Genomic DNA, 27,796 nt, shown 5'->3' with positions numbered 1-27,796 from the left:
CTGCAATATATTGTAAAATATAACTTTTTTTTTTTGAGATGGAGTCTCACTCTGTTGCCGGGTTGGAGTGCAGTGACACGATCTCGGCTCACTGCCACCCCCACTTCCCAGGTTCAAGCGATTCTGCTGCCTCAGCCTCCCGAGTAGCTGGGACTACAAGTATGCGCCACCAGGCCCAGCTAATTTTTGTATTTTTAGTAGAGACAGGGTTTCACCATGTTGGCCAGGATGGTCTCGATGTCTTGACCTCGTGATACACCTGCCTCGGCCTCCCAAAGTGCTGGGATTACAGGTGTGAGCCACCGTGTCCAGCCGTAAAGATAACTTTTAGATTCACTGGGAAACAAAAAAATTAACGTAACTCGCTTTATTGCAATATTCACTTTATTGCAGTAATCTGGAACCAAACCTGAAATATCTCCAAAGTATGTCTAAGTGTTGCAAATTTTGATACTTGAATTCTGTTATTTCTTCTTTATTAGTTGGAATATTATAATTAAGGACTTTATCAATTATTTGGTTGCTGTTCATATAGGAAAGAAGGGTTAAATGCTAGATCTTTTCCTTTGTTTGCTATTTCAGAATGATGAATTGATACCCTAGCCACCTACAAAAGTAACCATGAACTCATGGATTTTTAACGCCAAGCTTTATTTGGATTTTATCATTTTTTTATTAATTTTTATTTTCTGTTCTAGGATTCATTCCAGAGTGTACTGCATTGCATTTCATTGTTGTATGTCTTTAGTCTTATTTAATCTATGCTAGTTTCTCAGTCTTTTGTTTTTTATGACCTTGACAGTTTTGAGGAGTACAGAATGTTTTGTAGATTGTACCTCAATTTCAATTCATTTTTTTTTTTCAATTTCTTTTTTTTTGGACATCTCCCTCTGTCACCCAGGCTGGAGTGCAGTGGCGCAATCTTGGCTCATTGCAACCTCTACCTCCCAGGTTCAAGCAGTTCTCCTGCCTCAGCCTCCTGAATAGCTGGGATCACTGCCACGTGCCACCACGCTTGGCTAATTTTTGTATATTCAGTAGAGATGGAGTTTCGCCATGTTGGCCAGGCTGGTCTTGAACTCTTGACCTCAGGTGATGCACCTGCCTTGGCCTCCCAAAGTGTTGGGATTATAGGCGTGAGCCACTGTGCCCAGCCTTTTTTTTCAATTTCAAAAGTCTGATGTTTTTCTCGTGTTCCATATTATCATGTATTTTGCCTGACCCAGAAGCCGTTTCTCCAAGATGAGCTGGTAGATTTTAAGATTTTTATACTTAGTTTTAATTATTGGTGTGGTAATTCCTTTTGATGTTTAAATTGCTGCTTCTTTGGTGGCAGGAGCCCTTTCAATGTTGGTTCCTTTTTATTTCTCTTTGCTTTCTAATGTGACTAGATGTTCCAGGCTCATATTGTGCATTTTCTGCCTCAGTCCTGTACTCAACCATTCTAAGGATCCCTGGTTCCTTTGGATGGGGAAGTAGTATTCAGGGATTGCACGCTTGTACTCATTGCTATTTGGTGGATTAATGTTTGTAGACCTTTTCAATGGACATATCTGGGAAATATGTTTTGTTGCTTTCTGGAAATAGAAATTCATTATGAGTTCATACTGTTGGCAGTTTAAGATTTCCAAGTTTTTACTTTTAGCTTTTTAAAAAAATGTTGAATTGTGATAAAATACACATAACAAAATTTACCATCTTAACCATTTTTAAGTGTACAGTTTGTTGGCAGTAAGTACATTCACATTGAGCTACCTTCTTTTTGCCTTAGGTTTTTATTTTTTCTCATACTGAAAATCTTGGTTCCTGTTGACAATTATGTAACTATTCATTTGCTTTATCTGTAGCATAACTAGCTTTAAAAATAGTATCATCGACAATATGATTACTGAATAAAACAGAAGATTTCTTTGTAGTTTATTTTTTAAATTTAGGATATTTCCCGATGAGGAAGTACAATTTATTGTGTAGAAAATTCTCTTTGGGCCGGGCACAGGGGCGCATGCCTGTAATCCTAGCATACTGGGAGGCCGTGATGGGAGGAATGCTTGAGTCTAAGGGTTTTGAGACCAACCTGGGCAACATAGTGAGACCCTGTCTTTACAAAAAATAATAAAAGAAATTAGCCAGGCTTGGTGGTGCATGCCCATAGTCACACCTACTTGGGAGGCTGAGGTGGGAGGATTGCTTGAGCCCAGGAGGTTGAGACTGCAATGAGCCGTAATTGTGCCACTGCACTCCAGCCTGGGTGACAGAGTGAGACCCTGTCTCAAAAATAAATAACAAATAAGTAATACATAACATTCACTTTGAATTAATTTTTCTGAAGTATGCCTTAGCTGCTTCATGTACTCTTAGATTTGTTTACTTCATTTTGTTTTCACTTTTTAGGGATTGCTTTTTCTAAATTTTGATTTAATTTTGTTGTAAGTTACATAGGATATTTAAAAGGTTGCAAAATCAAAATGATAAAACAGAATACATTTAGAAAATTAATTCTACCCCTGTCCTCTTCCATCCCATTTCCTTCCTCCCCCTGTAAATACCCAATTTTATTAATTTTTGTTACATACTTCATTGCAACACTTTATGAAAATAGATACAAATACATACATATGTAAAATATGTATTCATATTATTCTCTTTCATATGTATTGTGTTAGGTTTCTGTAGCTGTAAAACACATTACTTCCAAACTCATTGGCATAAAACAATAAACATTTATTATCTCAGTTTCTGTGGGTCAGGATTTTGGAAGCGGCTTAGCCAGGTCATTCTGACTCAGGATCTCTCATGAAGTTGCAGTTCACACACGTCAGCTGGGGCTGCAGTTATCCGAAGGCTTCGCTCTGGCTGAAAGATCCATTTCTTTCTTTCTTTTTTTTTTTTTTTTGGAGACAGAGTCTCTCTCTGTTGCTCAGGCTTGAGTGCAGTGGCGTGCTCTCGGCTCACTGCAACCTCCATCTCCCAGGTTCAAGTGTTCTCCTGCCTCAGCCTCCTGAGTAGCTGGGACTACAGGCATGTGCCGCCACGCCTAGCTAATTATTTGTAATTTTAGTAGAGATAGGGTTTTGTCGTCTTGGCCAGGCTGGTCTCAAACTTCTGACATCAGGTGGTCCATCCACCTTGGCCTCCCAAAGTGCTGGGATTACAGGTGTGAGCCACTGCGCCCGGCCAAAAGATCCGCTTCTAAGTTCACTCACAAGGCTGTTAGCAGGAGGCTTCAGTTCTGGCTGAAGGCCTCAATTCCTCACTCATGGGCTTCTCATGATATGGTATCTGGTTTCCCCCAGAGTGAGTGATGAGAGAGCAAGTACACTTGACCAAGGCAGAAGCTGCACGGTCTTTTATATCCTAATCTCAGAAGTCACACACCATCCTTTCTGCCATAAACTATTGGTCACACAGACAAGGGTGTGAATCCCAGGAGGACAGGGATAATTGGGGCCCAGGTTCACCTTACTGGCTGGCTACTACATATATGTATATATGGTGGTGTACTGTCCAGACTCTTTTTTCACATAATATATCCCGAATATTATTCCAGGGCAATAAATAGAAATCATCTTCATTCATGTTTACAGCTATATAATATAGTACTCTGTTCTGTGCGTGTAATAGTGTAATCATCCAGTTTGCTATTATTGGACATTTGGTTGATTCCTAGCCTTTTGCAACTATAGATGTTGCTGCAGTGACTAGCCTTATGCATATGCATTGTATGTTGTATTTAAATAAAAACAGTTTCTTAAACCACATGCCAATAACCCGTATTTATCCATACACTTACATATCCTTCTTTAGAATCTGAGTTTGAATTGAAGCATTTACCTTAATTTTAAAGTTTCTTCTAAATTACCTTTTGTCACTGGGGTCTGTTTCATTTGCCTTTCTTTAAAGGTAAACTTGATGTTTTCATTTTGCCTTAGTTTCCAGCCAACTGTAGTTTTAAAAGCTCTTCAAAGTCAGCTGGGAACTTTTGACTAGTAGATGTTTTGCTCTGGCATGGTACTCCTTCACACCTCAGTGGTCACCCAGTCTTTCTTATTTTGACCATTCTGAGATATTCTAAATTTGGCAGTTAGGGCCTTGGGTTGACTGGCAGTCTTCTGTTAACACACTAACTTTTCATTTAAATGCTGTATCCTTGTACCTTTCAGGCACAGGGATTCAAATTTATGTTAAAATTTTGTCTGGGGTGCAACTGTTGCAAATAATGAGGATTAATAATAGTATGAACCACATACTGTCTTCCTAGGACTGTGTTAGAACATGCACCAGCAATGATAATACATCTGTATTTGCTGCCTAGTGGCTAACAGATTTACTCTCTTGATTATAAAAAACACCTTCGTTTCAGAACTAGTAAAATGTGGGAGTGAAAGAGGCAAAAATAAGTCCAAAAATCAAGGAAAATATTTATGCAGTTTCTGTCTCATTGATGTGTGTATCTCCTCCACTAATACTACACTGTCTTTATTACTGCAGCTTATTTATTTAACACTTACCATGTGCTTTATTCTGTAGACACTGTTCTAGAGACTGGAGATGTATCTGTGAACAAAACAAAGATTCCTGTCCTAAGAATCTTCTTTGTGGGATTCTTGTAGGTAAATAAACAAACTAAAATTATATAATAAGTTAAAAGGTTAAAGTGCTTTTTAAAAAAGTAAAACAGTAAGTAGAAGCTCAGCAGATGTAGATTGCCATAGTAAGAATAAGCTTCATTGAGACATTTGAGAAGAGGCTTGAAGAGGGTGAGAGTGAGCCAAGAGAATATCTGAAGGAAGAATCTTCTAGGGAGAATAAACAGCCAGTACCTGCTGTGTTCGAGAACAGCATCCAGGAGGTGAGTGTAGCTGGAACAGAGTGAGCTAAGGGTAAAAAAAATAGCAGCTTAAGTCAGAGAAGAAATGGAGGTCTGATCATCAGTAGGGCTTCATATTGAAAGTTATACAAGAGATAACTTTCATCAAGTAATGAGACAGTAAAGATAACTTGTACCAAATATCAAGGAAAAAACTTACTGAGCTCAACCAGTATCACCAACCTGTGGTGAACCAAATAAATACTTCTTGTTTTAAGCCACTGAGTTTCGGGGTGATTTGTTATACATATGCTATTAGTATTCTTTTTTTTTTTTGAGACGGAGTCTTGCTCCGTCGCCCAGGCTGGAGTGCAGTGGCGCAATCTCGGCTCACTGCAACCTCTGCCTCCTGGGTTCACGCCATTCTCCTGTCTCAGCCTCCCAAGTAGCTGGGACTACAGGCGCCCGCCACCACGCCCGGCTAATTTTTGTATTTTTAGTAGAGATGGGGTTTCACCGTGTTAGCCAGGATGGTCTCGATCTCCTGACCTCATGATCTGCCCGCCTCGGCCTCCCAAAGTGCTGGGATTACAGGCATGAGCCACCGCACCCGGCCAACTATTAGTATTCTGGTGTGAGAATAAAATTATGCAGCCAGATTATTGTTTTAAAAAATATAGTAAATTTAACTTTTTTCAAGTTACACAGTTCTGAGTATTAACATATGTATAGATTTCATGTAATGCCTGCTTAATGAGAATATAGAACATTTCAAACACCCTCTAAAATTCCCTTAGGTTGTCCTCTTATAGTCAACTCCTGTCCCTCACCTCCAGTTCCTAGCAGTCACTGTTTTCTGTCCTAGTAGTTTTGTGTTTGGAAGAATCTCGTAAAAATGGAACTGTACAATTTGTAGCCACTTGAGACTGGCTGCTTTCCCTCAGCATGATACTTCTGAGATTCATCTTTGAGATTCTTGCATGTACCAATAATTAGTTCCATTTTATTCCTGAGTAGATTTCACTGTACAGTTGCACCACAATTTGTTTATCCATTCTGTTAAAGGACATGTGTGTCGTTTCCACTTTGGGGCAAATATGAATACAGTCATTGTAAATATCCACAAATAGGATTTTGTGTGAAGATGACTTCTCATTTCTCTAGGGTAAATATCTGGGAATGGGATTGCTGTAGCGTATGAAAAGCATATGTTTAACTTTATAAGAAATTGCTAAACTGTTCTCCAGAGTGACTGTAGCATTTTGCATCCACACCAGCAGTGTATGGGCATTCCAATTGTTCTGTATCCATGTAAGCACTTGTATTGTCAGGTTTTGTTTGTTTTTTTTGGCCATTTTCATAGACGTGTATTGTCATTTCATTATGGTTTTAATTTGCATTTCTCTCACGGCTAATTATGATCCTGAGCATTTTTTCACGTGCTATTTACCATCAATATGTTGTCTTCGGTGAAGTGCCTGTTAAAAATTCTTACCCCCTTTTTTTTTAACTGGGTCGTTTTGTTTTCTTCTTCTGTTTTTGTTTTGAGAGAAGGGGTTTCACTCTGTTGCACAGACCAGAGTGCCGTAGCTGTTCACAGGCATGATGATAGTGTGCTACAGACCTGAAATCTTGGGCTCAAGTAACCCTCCTACTCAGCTTCCTGAGTAGGTTGAACTACAGGTGCATGTCACTGCACCAGGCTCAGGGTTGTTTTCTTAATGTTGAGTTTTGAGAATTCTTTGTATATTCTAGGTCAAAGTTCTTTGGCTAATAATGTGATTTGCAAACATTTTCTCCCCGTTTACAGCTTGATTTTCTTTCTCTTAGTGTCCTTCACAAGCGTTTTTAATCTTGACAGAGTTCAATTTAATCAGTATTTTTTCTTTATGAGTTGAACTTTCAGCATCATGGTAAAAAAAAAAAAGTACTCTTTATCTAAACTCAACTCGTGAAAATTTATTCTATTTTTTTCTTGTAAAAGCATTATAGTTTTAAATTTAGATATATGATCTATTTTGAGTTAATTTGTATGTAAGGTGGCAGGTATAGGTTGTGATTAGGTTTTTTGCATATGGATGTCCAGTTGTTGCAACGTCATTTGTTGGAAAAACCTTTCCCCGCTATTGTCCTTTCACCTTTATAAAAAAATCAGTTGACCATGTCTGTGTGGGTGTTCTTCTGGATTCTCTGTTCGGTTCCATTTATCTATTTGTCTGTTCTTCTGACAATACCATACTGTCTTGATTAATGTAGCTTTATAGTAAGCCTTAAAAATCAGGTAGTGTGAGTCCTTCAACTTTATCCCTTTTTCAAAAAAATTGTTTTGGCTACTCTAGTTCTCTTTTGCCTTTCAGTATACATTTTAAAATCTGTATAATAACTATCTGTATCTACAAAAACTTCATGGAATTGTTTTTTTTTTTTTTTTTTTTTTTTTTTGAGACAGAGTTTCACTCTCATTGCCCAGGATGGAGTGTAATGGCACGTTCTCAGCTCACTGCAACCTCTGCTCTCGGGTTCAAGCAATTCTCCTGCCTCAGCCTCCCGAGTAGCTGGGATTACAGGCGTCCGCCACCACACCCGGCTAATTTTTGTGTTTTTAGTAGAGACGGGGTTTCACCATGTTGGTCAGGCTGGTCTCAAACTCCGGACCTCAGGTGATCCGCTCACCTCGGCCTCCCACAGTGCTCGGATTACAGGCGTGAGCCACTGCGCTCGGCCGGAATTTTTATTGGAATGACAGTAGTCTCGCTTTATCCATGGTTTTGCTTTCCACAGTTTCAGTTACCTCTGCAACTGCAGTGTGAAAATTGATGAATATGGTACAAGATCTTTCAAGAGAGAGGGAGAGAGATTACATTCACCCAGTTTTTATTATAATAATTGTTCAGTTTTATTGTTAATCCCTTACTGTGCCTAATTTATAAGTTAAACTTCATCATAGATACGTATGTATAGGAAAACACACAGCATACACAGGGTTAGGTACTATCTGCAGTTTCAGGCATCTACGGGGGGTCTTGGAATGGATCCCCCCATGGATAAGGGGGGACTCCTGTAAAGATAAAGATAGTTTCAGGAGAATTGACATCTTAACTTTATGTCGAATCTTCCAATCCATTAATGTGATAGGTTTTTTATTTCTTTCATCAGTGTTTTGTAGTTTTTAGCATATGGATCCTGCACAATTCTTTGGAGCTATTATAAATGATATTATCTCAATAACTTTTGTTTCCAGTTGTTGTTTGTTAATATATAAATATTAATTTTTGTATGTTGACCTTAACCCTGCTACCTTAAGCTTACTTAATAATTCTAGGGCACAGCCAGATTACTTTTAAGAATTTGTAACCGGGAATGGTTTTACAAGTTCATTTTTGCATTTTTTTTAAAGCTGAAATGTCAAATCTTTAATCAGGGGAAATTTTCTTTTTCCCACTTTTCTTTTGGCAGTATACATACTTAAGTAGCTTTACTGCTACAGGTTGATTATCCCTTACCCGAAAATGCTTAGGACCAGAAGTGTTTGAGATTTTGGATTTTTTTTTTATTTTGGAATATTTGTATATACATAATAAGATATCTTGGGAAGAGATCCCAAATCTGAACATGAAATTCATTTATATTTCATATATACCTTCTACACATAGCCTGAAGGTAATTTTACATAATATTTTAAATAATTTTGTGCATAAAACAAAGTTTTGACTGAATTTTGACTATGACTCATCACATAAGGTCAGGTGTGGAATTTTCTGCTTGTGGCAACATGTCAGCTCTCGAAGTTTTGGATTTTGGAGCATTTCAAATTTCAGATTTTTGGATTAGGGATGCTCAACCTGTTGTTAAGTGTTTGTATGGCCTGTTGATGGAAGCATCAGCCAAAAAACCCTCTACTAATTTCAAAGTCTAGTTCCTCCCCCTTTTTATAATTCCTTAATAGTAATACTGACTAGTTTTATGAAAACCATCATAATGGGCATAATCATGAATTTAAATAGAAGAGTACAATCAGGATAGTTAATGTTGTGACTTTGCTAGCTGGTACATTTTTTGCATTGAATAATTATTCTGTTTCTTCTCTATCATTTTCTCTTTCCCCGTAGGTATTGGGAGAGTTGCTGCTACATCTTTAGGAAATTTGACTAACCATGGTTCTGAAGATTTACCCCTTCCTCCTGGCTGGTCTGTGGACTGGACAATGAGAGGGAGAAAATATTATATAGATCATAACACAAATACAACTCACTGGAGCCATCCTCTTGAGCGAGAAGGGCTTCCTCCTGGATGGGAACGAGTTGAGTCATCCGAATTTGGAACCTATTATGTAGATCACACAAATAAGAAGGCCCAATACAGGCATCCCTGTGCTCCTAGGTACAGTATCAACTTTATTTTCAACTTTTTGTTTCGGGATTGTCTAATGTTAGATTTTGAACTGATATTTTCATCCAAGAGAATAGCATCCTAAAGCTTGAGATTTGAAAGCCTTATATTTCAAAATTTACATTTTTCTCTGGACATACATTTAGTAATAAATGACTTTAATAAGTTAAAAAAATACTTTTCTCTTTAAAAAAACCTCAAAAACAAGATCATTGTTCTTATGATCAGATTCTGCTGTAGTAATGCCAGAATGTTTTTGTTATAGGTGTCCAGAAAATTAAATAATTAAAGCTTCTGCCTTCTTACACTTAAATTTTTACAAATAATACAGACCTACCCCCTAAGTCAGAATGTACAATTGAATTATAACATTTTGCTGTTTATTCTATTTCAGACATGATTGTATGTTCTATTTCTTGCTATTACTAGACAAGAAAGTGAAAATTGGGACTGAACAAAACATCCCATTTCTGTTTAATAAATATAGCCAGTAATTCTTTGTGCTGTTTTGATTGATACTGGGCTGGGTAGATCTGCTTTGTTGCCAGACTTTTAGCCCTGTGCTGCCTGATAGCCAGTTGTCACGTGTGGCTGTTGAGCCCTTGAATGTGATTAATATAAATTGAGATGTGCTGTAAGTGTAAATACACACTGGATTTCAAAGTACATAAAAGCTAGTATTAGTTTAGTAATGAAGTTGCAAATATTTCAAATTAACCACATTTGAGCTTCAAAAGCTGAGCCACAAGATTAAAAATGAGTAAAATATCATCTGCATTTTGATAAATGTTGCTTAGTGTCATCTGGCATAATACAGTTTTTTGGTTATAGTGGACATTTGTATTTTCTTAGAACCATTAAAATAGTTATGAAAATGTGTTTTAGTATTATCAACTGGAAAACTAAGCTTTATCATTATTGTGTTGTTTTAATTATTTTACATATTTGGATTTATTAATTCAACTTTGAAAATCTGTTTTTTCCCATGATTCCATGTAGTGGCACTCAATCGGTGTTTATTAAACTACTGAGGTTGTTGTCCTTCGAAAGAATCAAACCTGTGGTGTGGTCATCAGGTGGCAATGATTGTTGCAGTCCAGATAACCAGATTTGAGAGTTTACTTTTCTGTTCATTGACATGGTTTGGCTCTGTGTCCTCACCCAAATCTCATCTCAAATCATAATCCCCATGTATCAAGGGAGGGACCTGGTGGGAGGTGATTGAATCATGGGGGCCATTTCCCCCATGTTGTTCTGGTAGTGAGTTCTCACAAGATCTGATAGTTTAAAAGTGTGTGGCAGTTCCCCCTTCTCTGTCTCTCCTGCCACCACGTAAGATGTGCCTTGCTTCCCCTTCACCTTCTGCCATGATTTAAGTTTCCTGAGGCCTCCCAATTATGGAACTGTGGGTCGATTAAACCTCTTTTCTTTATAAATTACCCAGTTTCAGGTAATTCTTTATAGCATTGTGAAAATAGACTAATACAATCATCATTAACCTTATGTTATTACAGAATTTTAATAGTTTTTTAAAAGCAATTTCATAATTAGTTAATTTACTTCTCTCAGCAACTTGGTAGAAGTTGAACAAGAGAGAATAAACGCTGCCCTTAAGCTCACATATGTAGTATTAATAGTTGTCTGGTTGTCTATCTTAGGCCAATCCTTATACAAAATTCTTGACTTACATTAGGTCATTTAATCCTGAGAACAACCACCTGTGGTATGAATTTATTATTCCACTTTTACAAGTATGGAGGCTGAGGCTTAGGGATAGGAGGAGTTTTGCTTACATTTACATAGTTTGTAAGTGTTAAAGCTGAGGTTCAAATCCAGGCGTACCTGACTTCAAAGTCCCAATTCTTCTTCACCCCCAGTTGTACTATCAAAGAACATTTTCCTTTGAACCTATTTAGGAAAGAAGAGTTGAAGATAGAATTCAGTTCCATTTGCATATTGATCTTTTAAAATTGTTAACCACAGCATAATCTAACCTTATTTTAATCCCAGTTTAGTAAACAGTGACCTTTTCTAATATACACATGCATTTTTTTCTCCCCATTGTTATATATACACCACATTTTCTTTTTTTTCTCCCTAACTTTTATTTTAGGTTCAGGGGTACATGTGCAGGTTTGTTACATGGGTAAATTGCATGGCTTGGGGATTTGGTACAGATTATTTTATCACCCGGGTAATAAGCATAGTGTCTGATAGGTAGTTTTTCTTTTCTTTTTTTTTTTTTTCTGAGACGGAGTTTCACTTTTGTTGCCAAAGCTGGAGTGCAGTGGCGCGATCTCAGCTCACCTCAACCTTCGCCTCCCAGGTTCAAGCAATTCTCCTGCCTCAGCCTTCCGAGTAGCTGGGATTACAGGCATGCATCACGAAGCCTGGTTAAGTTTTGTATTTTTAGTAGAGACGGGGTTTCTCCATGTTGGCCAGGCTGGTCTCGAACTCCCAACCTCAGGTGCTTCGCCTGCCTCGGCCTCCCAAAGTGCTGGGATTACAGGTGTGAGCCACCACGCCCGGTCCCTGATAGGTAGTTTTTCAATCCTCATGCTTCTCCCGTCCTCTGCCTGCAAGTAGGCCTCAGTGTTTATTGTTCCCTTCTTTGTGTCCATGTGTACTCAGTGTTTAGCTCCTACCTATCAACATGTGGTATTAGTTTTCTCTTCCTGCATTAATTCACTTAGGATAATGGCCTCCAGTTCCATCAGTGTTGCTGCAGATGACATGCTCTTGTTCTTTTTTATGGCTGGGTAGTATTCCATGGTGTCTGCATACCACATTTTCTTTATCCAGCCCACCATTGATGGGCATTTAGGTTGATACCGTATCTTTGCTATTGTGAATAGTGCTGCAATTAACGTGTGCACACATGTTTCTTTATGGTAGGATGATTTCTATTCCTTTGTAGAAATAGTCCCATTAATGGGACTGCTGGATTGGATGGTAGTTCTAAGTTCTTTGAGAAATCTCCCAACTGCTTTCCACTGTGACTGAACTAATTTATATTCCCACCAGCAGTGTATAAGCATTCACTTTTCTTTGCAACCATACCAGCATCTGTTATTTTTTGACTTTTTGATAATAGCCATTCTGACTGATGTGGAATGGTATTTATTTCATTGTGCTTTTGATTTGCATTTCTCTAATAAGCAGTGATGTTGAGCATTTTTTCATATGCTTGTTGGCCACATATACACATAAATCTTTATGTTTGAAGGTGCAGACCCCTTTCGGTCTAAAATAGACCCTTTTGTCCGCTTCGAGTTCAGCTATTAACCTTCAGGTGGTTCAGTGCTTTCCTTACACTTTCCCATATAATATCTCCACTCCCCACAGCATACACAGGCTATTAGAACTAAAGTATGGTCTTTTTTTTTTTTTAATCTCTGTGACTTAAAATAGGTTCTGATCAACTCTGACTCCCATATGTTCTCTTGAGTTGGTAAAAGTTGAAAAGTTATCTGCATTGGATAGAGATATTTCAAACACAATACTCACTGCTGCGTCACTACATATCCTGACCCCCATTTTCAGCCTACGGGAGGAAGGAAACATCCTTTCTTAGAAACTGTCAACCTTTCTGATATGAATTTACAGCTGATGACTATTTCTTGTGGGAATTTACTATTCTAGTTTTAAGCCTTTGTATAAAGGTTAAAACTTAGTTCTAGCTTTTTCATATCCTCCTTTGAACCTGTTTTTGAAAAGATTAAATACCAGCCAGAAGAAATATCTTAAAAATACATTATCTTTCAGGTGGTGTAAGTCAGTTTGGACAGAAGGCACACTGAAAAATGCTTAAGTATTATTTGTTCTTTATAATTTCTTGTTTAGATTTTAAGACCTTTATCCTAAAGAATGTCACTCCTTTCTTCTTAGTGTACCTCGGTATGATCAACCACCTCCTGTCACATACCAGCCACAGCAAACTGAAAGAAATCAGTCCCTTCTGGTACCTGCAAATCCATATCATACTGCAGAAATTCCTGACTGGCTTCAAGTTTACGCACGAGCCCCTGTGAAGTGAGTACATTTACAGCACAAATTTGTTTGAGGAGTGAGTGAAGGGCTGAATGGAGTCTCTGGGCTGCTCGATCCAAGTAGTGTGCCATATTTTACTCTTAATAATATTCGGCTTCTAAGTAATACTTGACTTGAATAAAGGATGTCATAGTTTATAATGTGTGAAAATCATTAATTAGAAATATTAGTTCTTCAGACATTTATAGAATCTTCATTTCTTTGTGTGCAGGCCTCTGCTATTAGGGATACAAGTAAGAAACTTACATTCTCATAGGAGAAGATTAATTTGTAAATAAGTGATACAGTACTTGTGATAAAAGTAAGGACATGGGCTTGGCACAGTGGCTCACACCTGTAATCCCAGCACTTCGGGAGGCTGAGGCAGAAGGATCTCTTAAGTCCAGGAGTTCGAGACCAGTCTAGGCAACATAACGAGAGCCGCATTTCCACAAAAAAATTTTAAAAATTAGCCAGGCTTTTTGCATGGTCTGTAGTCCCAAGTACTTGGGAGGCTGAGGTGGGAGGATAGCTTGATCTGAGGAGTTCAAGTTCAGCCTGAGCAACATGGCAGGACTCTGTCTCTATAAAAAATTTAAAAATTAGCAGCATGCTGTGGTGTGTGCCTGTGATCTCACCTACGTCGGAGGCTAAGGTGGGAGGACTGCTTGAGCCCAAGAGTTTGAGGCTGCAGTGAGCTATGCTTGTGCCACTGCACTCCAGCCTGGGTGACAGAGCATGAGAGACCCTGACTGCCCCCCTACTAGTGCCAAAAAAAGGAATGATAGCAGATGGCATTTTCTTTCCTATTTTCCTCTTTTCTTTCTCCCTTGATACCACCTGACCTACAACTGTATGTTTGTATGCTGATTCTAAATCGTACATAATATCTGTATGAGTTTTTATTTTCCTTAAATCTGGAAGAATATGTGCCTAACTGTTAACCTTAGTATTTCTGGGGTTGGATATGGTTGAGGAGAGTTATTCTTTCTGTTGTATGTTATTTCTACTCTATAGCCATGTTTAATAAGAAATAGCATAATCTTTCCTTTTGGGGGGAAGAGATAGTACTTAAATGGAATTCCTGGTTTCTTACAGAAAGAAACAGATTCCTGAAGATTATAGTCTTTTTGAATTCTGTGGTTCTGTGAGCTAACTATAAAACTCAAGGAAACTAGCAAATAGGTTGTAACTCTTCCAAAATGGGCCAGACTGACAAAAAGGGAGCAAGTACTATACTTCTTTACTGCTTAAAAACTTAAACAAGAGGTCTAGAAGCCTGTTGCTTTCTAGTTGATTCTAATTAATGTTGCTGAAGAGGATGGAAATGGTTAATATTCTATCAACAAAGGGTGAGTGGTTATCTATGAATTAGATAATGAAGAATCAATTATCACAACACAAAGAGACATTTTTGCAAAAAAAATTTGCATGTTTCTTCCTTTTGTTTTTCAGACAATTGAGAATCTGAAATTCTTTAATCCTGAAATTCTTTAATCCTATCTCTCACAGTAATTTACCAACACAATTTTTGCATATACTTCTAAAACTTGATTTAGAAACAGACTGTGTTTTAAATTTGTATTTAATTTTTGTAAAGTTATGTTCCTGTGTCTGCTCACAAAAGTCTATAATGCTTGGTATAACTGTACTCAAGCTGAACTATAGGATAAAATTTTAAAAGTTAGGCCGGGTGTGGCGGCTCACGCCTGTAATTCCAGCACTTTGGAAGGCCGAGGTGAGTGGATCACAAGGTCGAGAGATCGAGACCATCCTGGCTAACACAGTGAAACTCTGTATCTACTAAAAATACAAAAAATTAGCTGGGTATGGTGGCACGCGCCTGTAGTCCCAGCTACTCGGGAGGCTGAGGCAGGAGAATCATTTGAACCCGGGAGGCGGAGGTTGCAGTGAGCCAAGATCGCGCCATTGCGCTCCAGCCTGGGTGACAGAGCGAGATTCCATCTCAAAATAAAATATAATAAAATAAAATTTAATCTTTGACAGCAAAAACATTGTCAAGAACATATTTACTTTGTTATTTCTCACACACACACACCAAAACACTAGTCCTCAGCAGTGTGTGGCAGGGGTATTTTTTATTCCAGTGGCTTGGCAGTCCTGCAGTGTCACCATTGACCCTGCTCTGGATACAGGTGAAAAAGAGGGAGGAGTGGACACAGTGTTATGGCGGGTGGGTGCAGGAGACTTAGGCTACATGGTGATACCTGGAGCTGAGGATAGCAGCACTGTTGATCTTGAAGTCAGCATGCAGTATGGACAGGTTATTTTTGGTAGCATTATAGCAACTGGCATTTGTATATATGGGTTATTTATAAGTAGTATTTGAATAGAATACTGCCCTAGGAAAAACAGAGCAAAAGAGATGCTAGAAGCATGGACTACTGGAATGTTTTACACCCAATTTTTGGAATGATTTACCTGTGTATATACAGTATAAATGACTAAAAGTTAAACTTGTGGAAGCAAATTTCTTGGCTAGTTAAGAAGGAAAGAATGGGAGTTTATACTTTTCAGAAAAAGAAGGAACACTTAGGTGATTATAGGCAGAAGGGTAGTAACTATGTAGAAGCAACAGAGGAAAGAATTTGGAATAGGATTTCCATTCCATGCTTTGCAGTTTTTTCACATCTGTGCCCTTCTTGGAGTGCACTTTCTTCCCCCAGAAGGATTTTCTCTAATCTGATTTTGTTGCTTCTACCCATAATCGTACTCTTGATGCTGAATGCTGATTGGCAAGTCAGAAACTTGGCCAGGCATGGTGGTGCCCCTGTAATCCAAGCTACTTGAGAGGCAGAGTCAGGATTGTTTGAGCCTAGGAGTTCTGGGCTGTGGTGCACTATGCCAGTCGGATGTCTGTACTCTTTGGCATCAGTATGGTGACCTCCCAGGAGCAGGGACCACCAGGTTGCCTAAGGAGCGGCGAACTGGCCCAGGTTGGAAATGGAGCAGGTTAATACTACTGTGCCGATCAGTAGTGGTATTGTGCTTGTGATTAGCCACTGCACTTCAGCCTGAGAGACATAGGAGATCTTCATCTCTTAAAAAAAAAAACCAAAAAAAAACTGGTAAAATTGTTTGAAGGTTTTTTCTTCCTTTAGACAAAACTCGAATACTTATACAGAATGATATTCATGTCTTAAAAATAAGTATAATATTTACCATCTTATTTTTGTTCTTTGTTTTCCTTGCTAGAAAGTACACAGATGATAGATTAGTTTAACATTGTTGTAGTTCACCTGGTATAAATGGTAACCATCTTGATTTAGTAGACATTGCTGAATTGCCTCTTAGCTAACTCTGGGAGATTAAGATTTTTTGTTAGGAATTATGAATTTGTTTCCAAGGAGCACGTAAAATCTTAAGTTACAAGAATGGTGGATGTTCTAAGAAACACCTTATAACTGTTTCTTCATGGAGGCTCATTGAGTGTTTCTTACAGTATCACTCTAATTTATGTTCACAAGTAGTTGGAGTTTCCCATTAAAAAGAACAGAGCTTCCTACCAAAGAAATCTACATCTATTAATAAATTTGCAGCTCTCAAGTAACTGAGTAAAATTGGGAGTCCAATTAAATATATTTACCTTCCAGTTTTTGCATGTTGTATTACTGACATTTCTGTTACACATACTCAAGTTGAATAGAAACATGTCAAAATGCCAAGTATAGTGGCTCACACTAACTGCTCGGTATGTTTTCTATCTCCCTTTTTTTCAATCTCATTTTAAAATATTAGACAGTCCTTTTGAAAGAAAATGGTATAATATCAAAGAACCACTGGGTAGGAAATACTATAAACGATCATTAAAAATAATGCTAGAGTTTGCAATCAAAGCTTCCTATTATGTCTGCTCTGCGGTATGATTTGAGAGGTATAATTTCGGGTATAACATGCGTTTCCTTAATTCTAGTTCTTTATCTAGTCTTAGTGGATATTAACATTGAAAACCACTATTTTGAAGCATCTTGGTCCATAGTTCTCTTCCTTTTTGAACTTTTAGTCACTAAGCACTTTTGCAAGAGGTAAAGAGCCTCTTTAGGTTTTAGTGTTTTTCATCTTTAAAATGAGAATGTTAATTACAGTGCTGTCTTCATCACATACTGAAATGGAACTATGTAGCCAACTACTAAAGGTACTACTGCTAAGCAGGGATCTACTTACCACTGAAAGACTACTAACGGTCTTCCATGATATATGTAAACAGAATCTTTTGTGAATCCTTCACCACACTGAAACCTTCTATAGTCTACTTATTCTCTCATTTTAAAAAGTTTATTCTTTCCTTCTTTAGTTTTCCTGTTTGTTTTTTTAGATGCTGTGTACTTAGCCTCAAGAATACTTAGAGCCACGAATTGAGGGTTCCTCTTCATTTCTCCTTCTGTTTGGTTCCTTGTTTGCTGTTGTGAATAGCATTCCTCAAAAAGATCCATCAACATGAATGATGCAAATGACTGTCCATTTTTGTGCATTATCATTTGCAAGCACAATATGGTCTAAAGTATTCTTAAGTTCCTGACAGTTAACTTTTGATGAACTTATAAGTAGCACAAAATATGTTCTTCAGAAATTATAGAACCACTGTAGTTCGAAATCTGTGTTCAAGGTTGTCTGGTGTTAATATTAGAATAATGGGTAATTTAAAGAAATAGGTATTCTTTAACTTAAATTGAAATGAAGTAATATTAGCAGTTTTCTCCTTTCCTTAGAAGAATTATATGTAGGCCGGGCGCGGTGGCTCCCAAAGTGTAATCCCAGCACTTTGGGAGGCTGAGGTGGGTGAATGACGAGGTCAGGAGATTGAGACCATCCTGGCCAACATGGTGAAACTCTGTCTCTACTAAAAATACAAAAGTAGCTGGGCATGGTGGCGCATGCCTGTAATCCCAGCTACTTGGGAGGCTGAGGCAGGAGAATTGCTTGAACCTGGGAGGCGGAGGTTGCAGTGAGCTGAGATCACGCCACTGCACTCCAGCCTGGCGACATAGCAAGACTCCGTCTCAAAAAAAACAAACCAACAAAGAATTATATGTAAATAGCAGTTAATAACTCAGATTTTTTAAAAACTGATTTATTTATTTTTAGAAACAGGGTCTTGCTATGTTGCCCAGGCTGGCCTCAAACTCTTGGGCACAAGCAGTCCTCCCACCTCAGCCTCCCACCTCAGCCTCCCAAGTAGCTGGGACTATAATAGGCGCCACCACTGTGCCCAGTTATTTTTAATTAAAACTTATGGTTTGTTTAGTTATAAATAAAGTTGACATTTTAAAAAACAGACTAGTTTCTTGCTAGAAATACATGTTTATGTATATGTTGTGAACATATATATGATGGTGTTTTAAAACAGATATGACCACATTCTGAAGTGGGAACTCTTCCAGCTGGCTGACCTGGATACATACCAGGGAATGCTAAAGTTGCTCTTCATGAAAGAATTGGAGCAGATTGTTAAAATGTATGAAGCATACAGACAAGCCCTTCTTACAGAGTTGGAAAACCGAAAGCAGAGACAGCAGTGGTATGCCCAACAACATGGAAAAAATTTTTGAGCTGATTTTTTAAAAATTTAAGTTTTGTAAGAGCTTTAAAATATTTTCACAGATAAAAAATTGCAAACAAGTACTCTGGTTAATAAATGCTGCTTCCTTTGTGGAAATTATAAAATTCTAACTTTACATGTATTTTGTTATTAGAAATTTTCTTTTATTGAACGAGAAAAATTAGTCTATCATTTTAAGAGCCAGTATGGCAAACACTTTCAGATACTGTATATTAGGAAACTGTTTTGGTATTCTTGATGGAAAAAAATGCAGCAGAAATGTCATTATGAACAGATGTTAAATAGGAAATTACTACTTGTTAACTTCTTACAGCAGTAGTACCTTTTAAAAAAAAAAGAATCTGCGGTATTTTTTTAAAAAAAATGTTTACTGCTCTAGTGTGAAATATTGTCTGGAAAGGGATGGTTTAAATATTACCATGATGTAGTTGAAATATAAAATAGGATTTGGAACCTTATTGTGATAAATATTTATATATGATGTATGTTTGTCTCCCCTCTCCAAAGTAAGGAACCCAGCTGGGTGTGGTGGCTCACTCCTGTGTAATCCCAGCATTTTGGGAGGCCGAGGTGGGTGGATCGCTTGAGTTCACGAGTTTAAGACCAGCCTGGGCAATATGGTGAAGCCCCATCTCTACAAAAAATACAAAAAAATTAGCCGGGTATGATGGTGTGTGCCTCTAGTCCCAGCTACTTGGGAGGCTGAGGTCAGAGGATGGCTTGAGCCCGAGAGGCAGAGGTTGCAGGGTCAAGATCGCACTACTTGCACTGCAGCCTGAGAGACAGAGCCAGACCTTGTCTCAAAAAATAAAAAATAAAAATAAAAAAACAAAATAAGGAATCCTTTTAAAGCATGTTGAGAAAGTATTTTTTGGTATGAATGGGTGACGGGCCTTTTAATCTTTCAGAAATACATATAAGCAGAAATACTTAGCCTGTATTGGGAAGGTGCGTGAAACTCAAAGTTGCTAACATCATCTTCCTTATTTTCAGCCAGTGCTGTTACTGCATTTAGCATGGCTCTGACGAGGCAGTGGAGAGTTCCTGACAGCATAGCATACTGCCTTCTGACAGACTGGGTTAAGCTACCAAAAATGACAATCAGGGATTCAAAAAAAATTTTTGGTCATTAAATCGAATGTATATTATTACTTTTTAATTTTCTAAGTATTTATCACAGGACTTTAACACCATATATTTCCCTCCCAGTTTTTCTCACCCTTTTGGTTTAATAGTTAAAACATTTTTCATAATTAGTGCTGTACACTTGATTGCAAACAAATTGGTGATACTTCTAAACTATAACTATAAATCTCTAGAATTCTGTGAATTTCAACATTATTTGAAGTAGTTCTTCAGTTATATTTACATGTGTTGTAAATATGTAAATATACTTTTAGCTTAGGAGGTCTTCCAGAATACAAACTACTCCCAGTTAGATATCAGTGAGTTTGAATAACTGAAGAAATGTTGACAATGTTAAGTGTTTGATTTTATATAACAAGCTTATTAAATATATTTTTGTGGAAACTAAGCGCGTGGTTTTTGAGTCCATGTTTTAGACATAGTGCTGTATTTCATTTTTCTGTTCAAAAGGCCATAGACAAAGGAATCAATATAATTGAAAGGGGTAATGAAAAGGGGTATTGAAAAATGAAAGTATGGCTAGTGGAATTTTATCACTGGGAAAAGCTAATTTGCTGAACTTGTGATCAGACTTTTCTAAGATGTAAGTTTATATATCTTATGAACTCCCACACTCCTCTATCTTAATTGTTCTTTCCTGTCACTTCTTACTTTATATCGCTACTTAATTATGGTGTAGCCATTTCTGTGACAATCTTTAGAAGTTACTCTGTTTTGGACCTCCTAGATAAGTATTACTTTTTTCATTAACACACTTTCCTTCTTCCTCTAAGAAGTCTGTTCAGTGAAACTCCACTAGAGATTTTAGTCATTAAGAACTAGAAGTTACCTAAAGGAATTAGCATGTTTTGTAAAATAGAAACTTAAGTTTGTACTGATGTCAACATTAAATAAAATGCATCTTGAGTCTAAAAAAAGAGATAAACCTTCATCATTCTATATCAGCACCTCTCATTTTCAAATTCAGTAAGCATTTGTTTTTAATCTTAGGAACCAGAGTAAACTTTAATAATAGTTCACATATTAAAATAATAAACCTATGAAGAATACATTCTTTGTGTACTAAATGAAAAAATATACAATGCAGTGAAACTCACATATACAAAGTGATTTTTGTGCATTTTTTATCAAGAGGTTTATATTCTATTAAACCATGTAAAAGCAATATCTGGTTTTTGATAAAGCAACTGAAGAACTCTAAAATGTGCTTAAAAATAAGATTGTGATATATATAAGATGACACAGATTAAATCAAGCCTGCTGAGTTATGATGCTGTGTTTTAACAAATGGCTATGTGAAATAATTTAAAATTTTTTCTGTAGAAATTAAATGAGCATATCCAAACGTGGAATATCACATGATTTAATTATAACCCAGTAGTAGAATTTAGTAAATTCAAGCAGAACACGTGTACTGTTATCATAAATAGACAAATACTTTATAACAGCATTTTTGAAGAAAAATCAGAAAATTGTACATGTTAACAAAATAGTATAACCATGCATACATACATCTGCTTATTAAACACTGAAGTAAAAGAACTAATCCAGTTTGCAGTCTTCAGAGGTGTTTAGTATTTTACTCTGTTCTGATGGAAGCACTTCGAATGTTTGCATGGAGACATAAAACTGAATATTTAATTGACAATTGGTCATGCACCTGTATTTCTTAAAATTTGGATTACATTTTTTTCTTTTCTGATTGTTCAGTAGATTCCGACTTTGGTGTAGGGAAAGCTTGATGATACAGATGTCTGTGGGTTGCTGCTGCACTGTAAAGCTTGTACAAAGCCTAGAATAAAAGCATCAAGATTATAAAACATTTTATTAAACACACAGATGTAAAATTTTTTGCTTTTTAAAAAGTTTATCGTACTGTATAAAATTTAGCATGTTGAATTTGAAATCTTTTTTAATCGATATATAAATTAATATCTTAAAATTCAAAAGTATTTTCAACTCCTCAATGTGTGCATTAACACTTTTGTGTGTTGACCTTTGTGGTAAATGTTTTATTCTCAAACTGTGTTTCCTTTTATCTTGCATACTTCTTGGAGCAGTGAGCTTCTACTTTGCCCCAGGGGTGTGCTGAAAATTCAAATTGTGAATATTAGCAGTTTTAGATGAATTGTAAGACCTCATAACTTCTGATTGGCAGTAACTATTATGCATAGCTAGGCTACTTGCTTTCTGGGCTTCCAGTGTTTTCCTGAGTGGGGCCAATTTTATTCTCCATCATTTACTGATACAGTCATGCAGCTAAGCACATATGGTGTCCTTCCCCCAGCACAGTAGGATCCTTCACTTTACACGCTCTTGCCTTGTTTCCATGACTTAGCTAATATCTTACAAACCTTTTTCAAAAACATTACCTCAGCAAGCTTTCCTCATTGAAAACTACCTCTTATGTTCTCTGTGGGTTTTTAATGATGTTTGAATCATAGGAATTTCTGTGTATTGTATATTGCTTTATATAAGTGTTCATAAATATCTTTGTTTCCTGGCCCCCTTAGCTAGTGTCTAAGATTTCATCCCCTCCTCTGACTTTCACATACTTGACAGTCAGTTACAAATGACTTGTCTGATTTAGTTCTGGAGTTTATAAAGAGTCTTTGAATATCTTTAAAAGCTGCATAAAAGCTTGAGATCCTTTAAATAGTAATCTGTTCCCAGGAAATTCCATTAATTTTTATCATTTGTGAGTCTGTATACCTACTTTCTTTGGATCTGTTTTTTTTTTGTTTTTTTGTTTTTTTTACTTTTTGAGTTGGACTCTCACTCTCTCGCTCAGGCTGGAGTGCAGTGGTGGCACAATCTTGGCTCACTGCAACCTCCTCCCAGGTTCAAGCTCTTCTCTTGCCTCAGCCTCCCCAGTGGCTGGGACTACAGGTGCCTGCCACCACACCTGGCTAATTTTTTGTATTTTTAGTAGAGATGGGGCTTCACCATGTTAGCCAGGCTGGTCTCGAACTCCTGACCTAAAGTGATCCGCCCACCTCAGTCTCCCAAAGTGCTGGGATTACAGGCGTGAGCCACCGCGCCTGGCCTTGATTTTCTTAGGGCATTACGTCTGTATGGTACCATCTTCAGATCTATGAATGTATATTGGTGCAACATAGTATTGTCTTCCATTATATTCTGATTCTAAGGCATTCAATTTAATTCTGATTCTCATATTTTTTCTTAAGCTTTGATTTACAAAGTTGAAATTTGCTTTTGCTTTTTTAATGAACTTGCTTACTGAATTTTGCATAAAATAACTTCTTATTGACTTGTAAATATTAAATGGTATTTGATTCGAGGACATAATCCAATTATATGCCACAGTAGAAACTGAGGAAAGAATTATCTCTATAGTTGTTCAAGATCAGCTTTGCTTCCTGAAGATAATGACCTAAATGATTCCAGAGTGGTAATTTTTCTTTGTGTAACAGATGATTCCTTCGTGGATGCCTAGAGTCTTTTCTGAGATATGTAGTGTTGCACATGTGCGGTAGGAGAAATGAACACTAATTTACAGGTCAGGCCTGAGGTCTGCCAAGAAAGAATACATACTGGCCTGGGCCCTGCTTAAAGTGGTATGTATTACTGTCAGTCAAAAGCCAAAGTTGAAAACAACTTCTAAAGGTTGTAGCTACATTTAAATACCCTCCAGTAGTTACATTTCCTCAGGTTTCATAACTGCTTGCTTTACTCTGCAGTAGAGCAGAGTCCACCATTTCAGAGCTTAAGAATTTTGAAAATTTCTACACATTCATGAAACAAATACTGATGATATTCAATTCTTACGTTTTTTGTGTGTGTGTAGATCAAATCATACATAATGTCTAGAAAAAGTTAAATATTTTAAGACCATGTTAAAAATTCACAATTACAAATTTAAATGTTAGAAGTCACCAAAGATTGTTCTAATCTACATAAAGACATCTTTTAATGGCTAGTCAGTTTATAAAATAATATCATAATGTTTACAAATATATAGCTCTGAATTTTAAAAAATTTAACTTACCTCATTTGTACTTCCCTGTGGCAAAGGCAGATTAAAAAGAAAAAAGAAAAGTATATATCCTGCTTTATTAACAGCATTATAATATTCAACTTTGCTTACAATATTGTGAGCATTTAAGAACAGAACAGATACTCCTGCAGATTTTTCAGTTTAGATTACATATTTTATCAGAATCTTTGAAGAACTCAATTCTGTATTCCTCATAGGTTTTAGCATAACATAGTCTAGGAGGGTTTTGACATTGACCTCAACCCCTCTTAAATCTTTTGTGGTTGAGGGACTATTTCAGAAAGTGGCTCAGAGGATCCAGTTTTTACTTCATTCATTTCCCATTGTGCTACCACTAGTTTATCTCAGCTAGATCCTTCAAAGGCACGTTACAATTATGTTATAAAGTATATATAAGTATGTTCTTTTTTTTTTTTTTTTTTTTTTTTGGAGATGGAGCTTCACTCTTGTTGCCCGGGCTGGAGTGCTGTGGTGCCATCTCGGCTCAATGCAACCTCCGCCTTCTGGGTTCAAGCGATTCTCCTGCCTCAGCCTCCCGAGTAGCTGGGATTACAGGCATGCGCCACTACGACTGGCTATTTTTTGTATTTTTAGTAGAGACGGGGTTTCTCCATGTTGGCCAGGCTGGTCTCCAACTCCCGACCTCAGATGATCCGCCCACCTTGGCCTCGGAAAGTGCTGAGATTACAGGCGTGAGCCACTGCACCCGGCCATAAGTATGTTCTTAATGCTGGAAGAATTGTAGCTATTACCTGCTGCCTTCAGGTACAGAGACAATCTGAAGTAATCTGATACTGCTTTTGGAAGTTTTTAACTAAAAAAGAGAATGATATGACAACTTATGATAGTGGTTCAGATAGCTCCTAACAAAGCTAATGCTAATCAAATCATAGGTTGTAAATATGAGATAATGTTAACACAAGTCATAATTAGCTAAATAAAAGCTGTTTTCTCTTACAACTTTTAATAGATATAACATTTTTAGAATAATAAAAAGTAGGCTGGGTGGCTCACGCCTATAATCCCAACGCTTTGGAAGGCTGAGGCGCGCAGATTGCTTGAGGTCAGGAGTTTGAGACCAGCCTGGCCAACATGGTGAAACCCCGTTTCTACAAAAAATACAAAAAATTAGCTGGGGATGGTGGTATGCACCTGTAGTCTCATCTACTCGAGAGGCTGAGGCATAAGAATTGCTTGAGCCTGGGAGGCGGAGGTTGCAATGAGCTGAGATCACGCCACTGCACTCCAGCCTAGACGACAGAGCAAGACTGCCCCCCCACCCAAAAAAAGAAAAAAAAAGTATATATACTACTCAACTGATGTATTTTTTTTTTAAATGCTGAAATGTTAACTGGAAAATAGTTGTGTAGGACTTCACATTTTACACAGTATTATATAGTTAGTTGCTTGTATCTGGGCAGGTCATAACATTCTTGATGACTGGGGCCCAATTCCTGTTGATCTGTATTTCCAACATCTAATGCAGTGGCTGGCACATGGATGACATTCAAATCTGTGCTGAATTTAGTTGTGAATTAAAGGTGTTCTTACCTGGTCCCACAGAGCTGCAGCCACCTGGTCTATTACAGCTCCCAGCTCTCGGTATTCTCCAGAGTACCGGATATATGCCCAAGTGCACAGGGTGATAAGGGTCAGTCCCATTATCATATTGCATAGGCTAGCTATGATGTCCAAACCAATGAATCCAGTCACACCAGCAATCACATATGTGATAAAGATGACTACAAACAGTGTGGCTGGGGTACGAGCTGCATGGAAGATATTTTTGCTATCATTGTGCTTGATATATTGGATGTAAAGTTCATCTATTTCACTCTCCAACTGCTGCAGGTAACGCCGGCTAAATTCTTCCCCACCCATCTTCTTCACCCCTCGGAATAGCTTCACAGATTCTTCCTTAAGTTGCAGGTGTTTGGTCTGCAAGTCATTTGGGGCCAGAAATGGTTTGTCACCACCACAAATCTGTATCAGATAGAGAAGTATTTGTTTATGCAATGCAGAGTAAAATTGGCAACTGTATCAAAATTTTTCACTTAGCTAGTTGAGTTTGTTAGAATACGTTAATAATCAGGAGCCTGCATATATGTTTTGTCAGCCCACATCTTTCCACCCCCTATCCACGAGGCATGACTATAAATGGGACTGGTATTTTATAGGTGGCTTAAAATCATTTTAAATTTTTCTCTTTTTGACATGGAAAATAATATTTATCACTTAATCCAAGTCCTTCGAGATGAAAAGACGTGTGACACAACATGAAGTGCAAACTGAGTTCATTCACAGAATGAATCCAAATCTAAGAAAACTACGTATATCCAAATTCTAGGAAATCTAACTACACTGAAGTCATTTTAACCAATGAAGTTTAATAAACAATGATCAATGCTATAAAGCTCTCAAAGTAAACTGTGAAATACATTCTTTAGCAGTTTTACTGATTTTTATTTGAATGGAGCCAATTGAGTATTTTCTTCCAGAAACTAAGTTAGCAGTATATTAAATGTTCTTGAATAACATTTTCGATTTTTTGAAAAGTTACAAGGGTAATCTCAGTTAACCATACCATTCACTTTGGTTACAGGCATGCCTCAGAGATAATACATGTTTGGTTCCAGACCACTGCAATAAGCAAGTCACATGATTTTTTTATTTCCTAATTCATATAAAAGTTATGTTTACATTATATAGCAGTCTAGTAAAGTGTGCAATAGCATATCTAAAAACCATGTACATAATTCAAGAACACTTTATTGCATAAAAATGCTGAGGATCATCTGAGCCTTCAGCACATCAATCTTTTTGCTGGTGGAGGCTCTTGCCTCGATGTCGATGGCTGCTGACTGATTAGGGTGGTGTTGCTGAAGGTTGAGGTGGCTGTGGCAATTTCTTAAAATATGACAACAGTAAAGTTTGCCATATTGATAGACTTCCTTTCATGAAAGATTTCTCTGTAGCCTGGGATGCCGTTTGACAGCATTTTACTCATAGTAGAACTTCTTTAAAAATTGGAGTCAATCCTCTCTAACCCTGCCAATGCTTTATCAACTAACTTTATTTCATATTTTAAAGCCCTGGAAAGGAAAAGAGTAGGGGGAAGGGGATGAAGAGAGGTTGATTAATGGGTACAAATAAAGCAGTTAGAAGAAATAAGACAGTGTTCAGTAGCTCAGTAGGGTGACTGTAATTAGCAATAATCTATTGTACATTTCAAAATGGCCAGAAGAGAATAATTCGAATGTTCCTAGCATAAAGAAATATTAAGGTGATAAATATCCCACTTTCCCTGATTTGATCTTTACACATTATATGGATGTATCAATTTATCGTATGTACTCCAAAAATATGTACATCTATTATGTACCAATAAAAAATATTCTAAACCCTTTGTTGTCATTTCAACACTGTTCACAGCATCTTCACTAGGAGTAGATTCCATCTCCAGAAACCACTGTCTTTGCTTATCCATAGGAAGCAACTCCTTATCCGTTAAGAGATTACAAAATTGAGTCACATCTTCAGGCTCCACTTTTAAGTTCTCTTGATGTTTCCACCACACCTGCACTTCCTTCCTCCACTGAAGTCTTGAACCCCCCTCAAAGTCATCCAGAAGGGTTGGTATCAACTTTTTCCACATTCTTGTTGATATTTTTGCCTCCTATAAACCACAGATTCTCTTCATGGCATCCAGAATGGTGAATTTCTCCTGGAAGGTTTTCAATGTACTTTGCCCAGATCCATCAAAAGAATCACTATCTATGGCAGCTATAGCCTACAAAATGTATTTCTTATTAACTTTTGAAAGTCA

The 27,796-nt window shown here is 37.3% G+C and overlaps 2 protein-coding genes across 8 annotated transcripts in view; one reads left to right on the top strand and one right to left on the bottom strand.

The window, feature by feature from the left end:
* Positions 1–27,373, top strand: part of SAV1 (salvador family WW domain containing protein 1) — a 41,003-nt gene extending 13,630 nt beyond the window's left edge. The window contains exons 3-5 of the mRNA XM_004055156.5: positions 8,917–9,187; positions 13,085–13,228; positions 18,594–27,373. Of these exons, the coding sequence (XP_004055204.1) occupies positions 8,917–9,187; positions 13,085–13,228; positions 18,594–18,795 (617 nt within the window). The 3' untranslated portion in view covers positions 18,796–27,373. The remainder of the gene's footprint in view (positions 1–8,916; positions 9,188–13,084; positions 13,229–18,593) is intronic.
* ATL1 (atlastin GTPase 1) overlaps positions 21,300–27,796 on the bottom strand; it is a 101,152-nt gene continuing 94,655 nt past the window's right edge. For 3 of the 7 annotated variants that reach the window (XM_055361463.2, XM_063698297.1, XM_055361465.2), the window contains exons 13-16: positions 25,522–25,953; positions 24,723–24,784; positions 23,962–23,976; positions 21,300–21,744 (exon numbers count right to left, since the gene is read on the bottom strand). In XM_055361463.2, coding sequence (XP_055217438.2) covers positions 21,495–21,744; positions 23,962–23,976; positions 24,723–24,784; positions 25,522–25,953 — 759 coding nt within the window. In that variant the 3' untranslated portion in view covers positions 21,300–21,494. The remainder of the gene's footprint in view (positions 21,745–23,961; positions 23,977–24,722; positions 24,785–25,521; positions 25,954–27,796) is intronic. The other 4 variants (XM_055361466.2, XM_055361467.2, XM_055361468.2 and 1 more) reach the window with 2 other exon arrangements.

This window comes from Gorilla gorilla, chromosome 15 (assembly GCF_029281585.2).
Source record: "Gorilla gorilla gorilla isolate KB3781 chromosome 15, NHGRI_mGorGor1-v2.1_pri, whole genome shotgun sequence".
Lineage (NCBI taxonomy): Eukaryota > Metazoa > Chordata > Mammalia > Primates > Hominidae > Gorilla > Gorilla gorilla.
Note: the sequence above shows the minus strand (reverse complement) of the source record. Positions and strands in the feature narration are given on the sequence as shown.